General features: G+C 47.6%; 1 protein-coding gene across 1 annotated transcript; it reads right to left on the minus strand.

Moving 5' to 3' along the window:
* Positions 1 to 1,242: 1,242 nt before the first annotated feature.
* LOC128724113 (loricrin-like) lies at positions 1,243 to 2,724 on the minus strand. The gene is made up of 2 exons (XM_053817877.1): positions 2,613 to 2,724; positions 1,243 to 2,151 (listed from the first exon to the last, which is right to left on the minus strand). The coding sequence occupies exons 1-2, from the start codon at positions 2,619 to 2,621 to the stop codon at positions 1,363 to 1,365; spliced, it is 798 nt and encodes a 265-aa protein (XP_053673852.1). The 5' UTR covers positions 2,622 to 2,724; the 3' UTR covers positions 1,243 to 1,362.
* Positions 2,725 to 11,352: the final 8,628 nt, after the last annotated feature.

The following is an 11,352-nucleotide window of genomic DNA, read 5'->3' on the forward strand; positions in this document are numbered from 1 at the left end:
TTTGCTGCCACGATCTTCCTCCGATCGTCCCTAAAAAACCGCTTCCCTCAACGGTGCTTGTCAGTATTTTTCCACCATTTATCATCTCCACCAGGCGGGTATGGAAAAAAATGAAAGAATTCTAGCCCTCATCTCCCGACAGGCCACGGTGTTTCTGTGTGTGGGATTCGTTCTTGCAGCATTGGGCTGTAGGGCGCAACGCCAGCTCGATTAGGGTTAGCGTTTTGATCGCCGATCTTCGCTTCGTTCCCAAGCGAAGGCGAACGGGATTATAATCAGATGCAAATCAACTGTTTACGAGCGATCGGAAATCGTAAATGAAATCGTAAAGTGTGCTGTATAAACGCTAATTACGTGTAGTTTTTTTTTTTGAGGGAGTGTAAGGAGCATCGGAAGACGTTGTGGCTTTTACAATGTTAGACGCGCAAATTGCGCAACTGTTGTAACAACTTGTGAAAGGGATAGAACGAAGCTTTTTGGCGAACCTTCATGAGATAAATAGCTTCTGTATGTAGCTGATTATGACCCTGCTTATGCCTGTTTATATCAATCTAACAAACCCCACAAAAAGCTACGAAACCTCATAAACCTCGCCATGCACCAGAGAGCACGTTACATTGTGTACGGTGGCGTACAAAACACCAAAATCTGCCACCTGATAGCGTCTCGCTCTTCACCCGACGAGATACGGATCAAACAATCGTCCGCATGTCGCCTCAGCAGCTCGCTGCCTACCGAGATACTTATCCGATAGGCCAGCACAAACAGCACCAGCGGCGCCGGAGCCATCCAATTACAATATTAACATTTCAATTCGATCTCAAGCACGAACAACGCGCCTGTAGTTCTCGTGTTTGCCCTTCGGGCGGGTACTCAATTCGTCAGTGCACCGCAGTACGATCATTATCGTAGTGCTCATTAAAAAAAAACGGCAACAATAATAGCATAATGCTATCTGCGACCCAACATCGCCGCCCTTTCGTGGTTCGTGGCGTTCACCTTTCAGCAGACCGACGGATCGTTGCCGGTGCATCTTGTGCAATTGAACGGGACGACCGTTTCGGACGTGCGTTTGTCTGCGGAAGGTAGGAAACATTTTCGGCAGGGCGACTTCAACGAGCGAGACGTGACGAACCCAATTGTTGGTGTTGTTTTTTTTTTCATCGTCCATTCAACACACAGCAAGAAGAAAGGTACGAATTAAATCCGCAATCGTAAGACGGAACGAGATCTGAATTATGTACAAAAAAAAGAGGGCTTGTGTGCTTTTTTATTCGATATCAACAAGAACTGTGTGACGTAACAGTGCGGAGGGGCAGTTTAAGGGCTTCTGATTGTAGCTTGTTAGGTTGGGGGTAAGGTTTACCAGCCGCTGGATCCGCTCCAGCCACCACCATAACCCCCGCTTCCACCAGTGGACCATCCACCGCTTCCACCTCCGTAACCACCCGATGACCAACCCTTGCTACCGCCGCTCGATGGCCAACCCTTGCTGAGTCCTCCCGAGGACCATCCACCGGATCCGCCCAGGCTGCGTCCCGAGCTCCAGCCTCCACTGCTTCCACCGTATCCTCCTCCGAATCCGCTACCACCCGAGGACCATCCCTGACCACCTCCGTAACTGCCACCACCCGAGGACCAACCCTGGCTGAGTCCTCCCGAGGACCATCCCTTGCTGACGCCACCCGAGGGCCACCCACCGAGGCTACGTCCACCCGAGCTCCAGCCTCCTCCCGAATGGCCACCTCCCAGGCTGCTACCGCCTCCCAGAGACCATCCGCTACCACCGCCATATCCGCCTCCGAACGACGATCCTCCGCTGGACCATCCTTTGCCGGAGGAACCACCGAAGCTGCTTGGCCAGCCCTTCGAGTAGCCACCGCCGTACGAGCCTCCACCGCTGGACCAACCCTTGCCGGCTCCTCCACTGGACCAACCGCCACCGCCCAGACTGCGGCCTCCGTAGCCACCACCGTGTCCACCTCCGCCTCCAGACGTGACGATGATCACTTTGCCACCGCCGTGTCCACCGCCGCCGTAGCCGCCACCTCCGCCGCTGCTCCAGCCACCGCCACCCCAGCCCGTTTCGGCCGTCTCCAGGTCGGACGAGGAGAGGACCACCGCCACCAGGCAGCTCAGAACGATCGCTCGCTAAACCCGGGAAGGAAGCAGAAAGGCAGAAACACGTTCGTGGGTTAGGTTGAGATCCGTTGGTAACGCCCCCATTTTGATTGCTACGTGGCGCAATCATCCATCATCGAATTATTGGCCGGTGATAGGGACAATGTTTCCAAATCCCCGGCGACTCAATTATGCGCCTTGCGATCGATCTAACGCGAACAATGCATCGCTAAAACCGAACGAATGAAATGCCGTTGTACTAAACGCGCTTTAGCACAATGCAACATGCAACGTTTTTTTATAGCACGCTTTTATGGCAGGTTTTGAATTTCGCTTTCGTGCCGCTTTTTAAAACCCACGCACTGCACACAAAACCCGTGTAATTTTCGTGCCGTTGCGATGGGAAAAGTGAATCGTATTCCCTCCTGTCCATCTACCAGCAACTGCTCGTCCTTGAACTACGGCGTGGACCCCCGCAAAACGAAACGCACCTTCAACATCCTCTCTTGCTTGCTGGAATCGGCTGGAACACTCGCAGAAAAACGTACGGAGACTGCACGCGGTACTACTAGCTCTCGATCACGGATGCTGCTGCTACTCGGATTGAGCTATCCAAGTACACTATACCTCTACCGGGCACCTGAGCCGGCTTTTATAGTCAAAAAACTGCACCCGACGGCCTGGGTGCCGCACATGGCGTTTTCCGCCCATGGATCCCCACCTTCGGCGTCGGTTGCAGATGGGGCCCCCGACCTTCTTCCATCGGTCTCTCGAACCACCTCTCTCTCACCTTCCCCATCCACCCTTTGTCGGGTACTCTCGCACCTTCGCAACAAAGAGTCTCTCGTCCCTCCGGACCGAACTACTGCGTTCACTTTTAGTACTCACCCGCGATCGTCATCATCCGGGCTCGGGTGTGCACAATTGCCCTCTCCCTTGTGGCTTTCGGTTCGGCGGGGGTAGGTTCTTCCTCCTGGGTTTGGGTTTGGAAGCGGCTTGGCGAATGCTCGAACCACCGATCGATTCCGGGCGTTCGGAACCTCTTCTGGGCTGGCCGGTTTCAGTGTTGACCCCGAGCAATCACCACACGAAGCACCAGCGGCTCCTTCCGACACACGATCGATGAGGCGAACTCGATTGCTGTGGAAAAAAAAGAGCGAGAAAAAAAAAGATGATCATAATTATGAACAAAAAGCCGCTTGCCGGGATGAGCCTCGCATCCTTACGGGGTGTCCATAATCGATCCATAAGCCGGCTGGTGGATCTGTGTGAGCTGCGATGACTTGACGCTATTAGGAAGCGATTTCAGTTCGCACACTCCGATCGGTTATGAATTATTTATTCGAGCAATTAGGCACTCATCCACCGCTATAGGTGCTTCAATAGTTGTATTTCTTATGTTGAATAACTAAGCGAAAAATCACCTCCAAAAGGGATGCAAATCGGACGATCGATGGGAAACAAAGCATGCGCCCATTTTCATTACAAAACTGCACCAAAATGCACCCCCGACATTGATCAACAGATCGTTCTCGGGGTTCGATTGCTCCATTCACACTTCCTCCATCCAATGTTTCATCCGAATCATGCTGATAAATGTTGAACCTACGAGGATATGGAAGGAGCCACCGTACAAACACGGCACGCATTAAACAGCAGCCGATAGATCGGGTAACCGATAATTTTGAATCGATCGCCAATCGAGGCCCGCGTCCAGGGTTTTAAATCAATCTTCCGGACCCGCAAACGGTCCGGCTCGCACTCGACGTCAAACTAATTGGCTAAATTATACGCTTCTCGCTGGGGCTGATTTGGCATAAAACGTATAACATCTACGCCCAACAGCCTCCAGCGTGCCGGGAAAATCGTGCAGATCACCGTTCCAGCCGTTCTCGATCGCAATCGATCATCGATCGTGCGGTTGGCCACGGTAGGCTGTAATTAAACACCTGTCCGGCCAGATCGCCCCAGAACGAGCCAAGCGGGTGCCCATCCAACTGCGTTTGATTCGATTTTGGTTACGCGATTTTTGCTCCCATTTTTGGGGGGATGCAATTATTGCTAAAGGACACCATTTCTAGACAAATTCGCCTGCTTAAGAAGCGTGGCACGATTGAGTGCACGAGGCCACCTTCACCAGGTGCCCCGCATTACGCGGTCACATTACGGCAGAAGGTTCCGCTCCGGGAGGGACGAATTAAATGGATCATTTAGCGGCTTTCCAGCGCTGGGCGCTTGCAGGCTGCAAAATCTCCATTCGCGCCTGTCGAAGCGCATAAAAGCCTCCCCCAGACGATTGCGTACGTTGCACAATCGTTGCAACTGTGGAATGGTCGAGGTTTGAGCAAATAAAAGCCCACCCAAAAGGGGCGCCAAATGGGAAGCGCTCATCAGCGATCACAATGGGCGAACGGGTGACAAATAAAACGAAGTAAAATGTGCCCGTCTTGAGCAAGCCAGGCACCTCACGAGGCGTGGGTGTGCTGGGTGAGCATTAAATTAATGTCACACGCCACCACCACGACGAAGAGTGTCAATTTTGGCGGCGTTCGGGCATTGGGGCGGTGTGCAGAATCATAACCCCCCAACGAAAAAAGCTCGCGAGCCATCGAAGATGAACTCTCTTTTGTTTCGCTAATGACGAATGGCTGCGAAATGCATTGCAGGCCGTGCGCTCGATCGGATAAGACCTGTCCGAAGTTGACGGGCGCTTCACGACATGTGGCCTTCTGACGAGAACTGCATTAGGCCGTCTTCATCTAGAGGGGTAGCTGAAAAACTGGTCATCGAAGTGATTGCTTATTTTAAGGTTAATTATGAATCGCGATGTACCTCGCACGATCGTTTCAAACCACTTCGGTGCTTTTTTCCCTCGCATTGAAGCACTTCACGCGTTTGATTTTCTTCGCTTTTGACTCGTTTAAAGTTCCAAAGGGGGGATAACCTTGCGACCAGTCGAGGATGCAGATTTGTGCAGCAACGGACGCAGCTGTGTGTGGCTTCACACGTGAGCGATAACATGATATCATCAACCCGTTGGGAGTCATCGTTTGATGCCGTTGGCATAAACAGCTTGACACATTACCGGGCCCTAGGAATGTGTTATTCTTAACGGGGCGAGAGGTTAGACGATCGCAGGCGAAACGGAAACATGTAAAAAGGGGATTCCCATCTTCGTTAAGTAACGTGTAATGTCTTGCTTACAACGCCGTTGCGCACATCTAAAGTATCACTGTTGTGTTAAGAATAATGTTCGTTTGCTGAAAAGAAAACTGTTCTACCGTTGCTTAGCTCTATTAGCCGAGCCGCCTCATTATTGATGCCATTTCATCAATCTTCCAACAGACTCGACCCATTCACCCCCAGTAACGGTCGGTTAGAATTCGAGCCCACAAAAGATTCGTCCCGACCTTCAACAGGTACTGGGAGCTCAGATAGTGAGTTGGCTTGCTGAAAAGTAAACCGAATCCAGCGCACCTCTAGCCGTTCCAGTAATTACCGCACGACGAGCTTCCTGGTTCCGGGAGCCCTCTGACCGCTGTGAAGCTGTCGTGGATCTCGCCGCGTTCTGCACGATCGCGCATGGCGTCTACTGAGGATCCTTTCAAGCGTTGTCAAGTACCGCGGGAGAATTCTCACCCCGGCGGTCTGATCTTTGGCAGAAGTTTCAGGAAGCCTACGGCATTCGCGAGTCGAGTACCAGGTGGACATGGCCGAACGCTGAACTACGTACTCGACGGGACAAAGTGTCAAGCGAGCGTGCGTTGAGAATGATCGTTGATTGATAAGTTGCCACTCGAAAGAGGGGGTCCGTGTGGGATTCCTGCTGGGTAAATTATGATCCCTCGGCACCGTTTTGGTAGCACTAATTCTCTTTTTCCCACATTTTGTGAGTGTGCGTTAATATGCTTCCCGGAATGGGTTCTGTTGTAATTCTCACGTCAAGCCAGATGCTTACGCATGCAAACATCGTAAGCATAATTAATCACCAGAGCGTTACAGCGCAACAAAACGGCTCAACCGATACACCATCGCGAGGCGCTGTGTATCCGTGGAAGGGTTTGTTCTGCAAACATGCTTCATGCGAGAGTGGCCAGCTTAACCCGTGATTTGTCACGCTATAATGCCATCTTGTACCCTCGCTAAGTGGCATTCTTGCACCAAGGCAAGTTAAACCATGCACAAATAGTATCAGATACTCATCAAACGCCTCCACCGACTTCGGACGAAGTGCTGCAGTTTTGCAACGTGGAAAAACAATGAATTTAAATCACAGAAGGTCACTCTGGAAAGGTGACGGATGGTTTTCGCACAATCAACAGTTGATATGGAGTAAATCAAACCACGACCCGCGCTGTGAGTGCGTTTCCCAATTCGTGCGCCATTGTTCGGCCCCAACCAAACCAAACGGATGTGAGGGATGGTGGCAAATTAATTAAAACTTTATCCACGATGGTGCCGGAAGTGACGGGAGCAGCATCTTCACACGCCGTCCACCTGCGAGTGGGTGAAAAAATAAACACTTCCAGCCCAGTGGGCCGATAATTACGATTTCCGAACCGGAACGTGTGAGCGAACGAATCGAAAAATATATCATCTTTTAACCATTCAAGATCACTCTTCCCCTGCGAAGGGGTGGTAACGCGTCTTAGAGGGCCGGTTCGGTGGAGGAAACCTCTGCAATCAAATCACGGAGCAGCCCATGCTACCGAACTTCCTCGGGTGGCCACGACCCGGAGGGCACCTGCTCGTAAAGAACCATTTTTCATCCGCCTGAATCGGTTCGCTCTGCCCTTCGGCCGTTTAGGATGCATTGCTTGTTTCGATTGCCTGGGCAGATCCGGTGGGGGGCCGGATTAACCGGCTGCATCTAATTGATTATCGTCATCTGATGGCGTTAATGATACCCCCGCGAGCCAATGTGTGCGATGAAGAACAAGTGAACAGCATCAAACAAAAAAAACGGGGCAGACTAAATGTGGCTGACGCTATGAGGTCACGTTCACTGCTTCGTTTCAACTCAAAATGCACCACATTCGAGCGGGAAGAAAAAAAAAAGAGTTTAAATTCACAACCCTGTCCCGCACGTGTGTGTGTCATAAAGCCGCGAGCATAAATGATATAATGCCTCGGAGAATCCGTGAATGCCGGATAACGACGGTCAGATGAGAGGTGCATGTAAACGCGCACGTTGGCAGTGAATCGCTTCAGCCTTCTCCGGCTCGCACAACACGCCAGAAAACGGAACTAAGAACCTTGGTACGGAAAGTGTTAATCCAAAGTTTTGTTTTCGATACAAGCTAATTTATAATCCTTAAAAAAACAAATAATAATAATAATAATAATAATTATAATAATAATAATAAAAAGGATGTAATATCAAAATGAAAAAAAAAAACTGTTTCATTAAAAACGAATAATTATATAAAATGATACTGATAATAATAATAATAATAACAATCATAAAATACAATATTTTATACATGTTTCTGTAATATAAAATCATAGCATTATAACTGTTTGAACCAAACATGATATTAGTTTCACATACACCTTTCGGCTACTAATTTGATTTCTTAGACCTTAGAACTGGCAAAAAACAAACGTTTAAGTGCAGAAAAAATCATCCCGACACTAATGTACTGTTCAAACTGACCATTTTCAACGCCTTTTCATCACCTTCGTCTTAAAGGCGGCTCGAGATTGATTCGTTCCAGTAGCGATTCGATCAAAAAAGGCCTGGCTCCCTGACGACGGGCCACTTTGAAATGTTGCACGAAAAAGCGCGTCTCGGTGAAGGAGATGTGCTCGTCCGTCGTCGATATGTTTGAACATGGGGCGCAGGCTCGTATTCTCAAGCCTTTGGGGTGTTCTTTTCACAGCCCCATTCGGAAGGTCACTATGCATACATGCGCATGTATTTCCCCCCAAAGCCGCGAAGAGGATTAACCCCAGCATAAACGTAATGACATTTTACCTCTCTCGTTCTCTGCCGGCGATGTGCGTTTTTGGGCTCCATCTCGTTTCCATCTCGAAGGGAATCCCGCTTGGAACCAATTCGGAAAAGGCCATCCGCTAAATCGCGTCTCTTTTTTTTATTGCCACTCCGTGACGTTGATTGATGATGGACGATTTTCCTTCCCTTTCGCCATCGGCAACGCAAAGGCGACGAAATGTAAACGGCGCTCGGGCTGTGGGCCACGGTTAATTACACTTCACTTGACCAAATATTTCCCAGCAACTTTTTTTTTGCGCGTCCCATTCGTTACGACAATGCTAATATTTGACAACGAAATCATTCCGCTAATGTTTGCCGAATCACGTGCCGCTAAAGAAGGAACCGAACTCGTGTCATCATGAGCAATCGCAAGGAAGAATTACTCGCTTGATTTGTGTCTGCTTTTTTCCTCTTTTTAACCTGTGTTTCAATGTTAAGGTATTCTTGGTTTGTTGAAGAGTTTCTGTTTTACTATTATTGTTCAGAAAACTGTCCCATATTTTATGTTCATATTTCGCATTTCTGATGACTTTCTGTTTGCGTTAGCCTTCGAATGTTTTTTCCTCATTTTTTCGCTTTCTTAATTCTGCTGCATCGCACTAACGTATTGTACAAGACACCGGTGTTTGCTGGCAATATATGCTATTTCAGACAAGACAAAAAATCTACTTAGTGACGTGAGAATGTGTGTATGTTTTGTGTGAAAGAGTGTTGCAGCAAATGGAGAGGTAAAGAACAACACGCGCTTGCATCCTCCGGGCACACAATATTCAAGACATATTTTGTTTATATACTCATCAATAAACACCGCCCACCATCATCACTGGTACGTATGCTCACGATCGATCGATATATCGTCCTTATTGTATGGCTACTGGTGTAAAGTCGTGTGTCGAGCGCTAATGCCGCTCAGTGTCCTTACACGTGTAGGGTTTGCTGTTGCCTGGTTTCAAGTTTCAATTACTACCACACACTATTTCCACCCATTAGTTTGTTTTTCTTGCGTTTGTTGCGTCGTGCGCGCGAGGGTGCCTTCAACATCATGTTTTAATTCTACACTTCATTCTCCTAGAACGGTATGTGTATATCTTATTCAATAAAATGGGTTTTGTTTGTATCACATATAAATTGTACAAAAACCTATCCTACCACAAGGAATGCAACTCTTTTCTACCACCGCTCGCTCTCGCTTTCTTGCAGTTTACTTTCATCTTCATCTATTTGTGGTTTTGTTCCTTCTATAACCGATGTATAAGTGGGTGGTTTTTATATACCGCTAAACATTATACACACACTGTGTGCGATAGAAAGTTTACGATAGATCCCTACGTTGTATTTACTAGCAACTCCACCGCTGGCGGAGAAAAATGAGCTCCAAACACACCCCAACTGGGAATCTGTAATAGTTTCGGGAACACAGTAAGTAGTAAGGGAGATACATCGGGAAATCGAAGGGTGCTAGAGTATGCTGGAGAAGCTAACGTGCTTTAGTTAATAAGTGACCCTTTTGTCGAACGAGCTCAGACTGCCGTCTCATGTTGCGCTTCTCACAAACAGCAATGAAGGAGATTTTACATCGTAGAAGGGAAAAGATTGTACAAAAATATACTGACGCTTCTGCCCGCTTTGCAAGCTATTCTGGCGTGATCGATTGAATGTGTCTTCATTCTTTTCTCTCTCGGCGGCCGTTGGTACGGGAACGGATGGGAATACACGTACGATTAACAGATACGTTGGACTCAAGAGGTACAAAAATTACATCCATCTATGCTCGAGGCGTCAGAAGCAGCACCGTTCAAGAGCATGGTGCAGTGGAAATTATGATACTAACATACACTTACGTTCGCTGAGGAAAGCGATTGTTACCTCATGCACTCCTATCGCTACTTGGTATCAGTAATGTGATTTAGTCTTTTAGATTTTCATCTCTCGCGCTCACGTTGGCATCCCGCCTCATTAGCACGTCTTTTGGGTAGTGCATCCGCATCGAATACTTAATTTCCTCGTGTATACTCTACGTTTATATCACAATGAAAAACTCAAATACAAAATAGTATCTACTGGCTAGCTGGTGCCGGGTTGTGTTCCGGTTCGGTTTCCCCGTCGTTTCTTCCCGCTTGCATGACCCATGCGTAGCGTTCAAATGCTCACGTGTGGTTGTGAATGTGCGCTACTTACTGTTCAACATCTAGCAATGCCACGTTATGCTAAACGAACAATTCCCTAGTTATATTCTCTAACGAGCAAAAACAAGACACTTCCTTTTGTGTGTATTTGGGTGTGGTATGTGTGCGCAGTGTTAATTCTTCCCGATGGTGTCTTGCCATCTTCAATTTCTATGCTTTGTATAGATTAAGGATTACTAAACCACGTAATAGATTCCATGCAAGAGATGGCTACACACGAGAATACTTAGAGAACCGACTGGACATTAGTAATTGTTCTTGCTTTTCCTATTGCTTAATGATGCTTTTTCTGATTATTCTTCGTTTCATTTTTCGCAATGCACATTACACTTATGCTTCTCAAACAATATATATCGACTTCCGGTTATAGTTGAAAGCATAGTGACGCATCAGTGTAATTATTCGAGACATCGTTATTCCGTGAGTACATTCGATCGCTCCTTCATGATCGCTTAATATTGACTTCTTTTGACTTACCTTTCACCACAAGTTGAGAATTGTTAATACTGCCAGATTGCTGAAACTGAATACTTTTTGAAAGGTTTCCGCAAATATTGATTTTTAGTTACATTATTTTTTGAACTGGTCAATAATGAGTCGTAGTGTTATGAAATGCGGCTTTCGCCTTCTTGCCTCAAAAGTTGCCTCGGTCTGTAAGCACTCTACGTCTTAATACATTATTCAAGCAACACTTGCCGAATCACTGGTTGTTGGCAATCCGGAAATACACGTCGGTTAAGCAAGAACACTTTGGTGATGTAAACTAATCTCCAGAATTTCATTCAAGTAATACAGGAAAAAACAAGGAATGGATCCGAGATCGTCAAATAAAATTAAAAGGCTTGCTTCGCCTACTCACGCTCGGCAATCATTTCAGCTCGCGGAACCTGCAGGGTGGCTTTCCTCTTTATCACTTTTACACGCGCCATAGGATCATAATAATAATAAAAAAAAACAATAGGAACAACTAGGACTGGCGAAGAATCGTGCGCATGTAAGGCGCGTAGATCGTATCACCGGTACATTTACCCTTAAACATCTTCTGTC

The sequence above is a fragment of the Anopheles nili genome, chromosome 3 (genome assembly GCF_943737925.1).
Source record: "Anopheles nili chromosome 3, idAnoNiliSN_F5_01, whole genome shotgun sequence".
NCBI classification, from domain to species: Eukaryota; Metazoa; Arthropoda; class Insecta; order Diptera; family Culicidae; genus Anopheles; species Anopheles nili.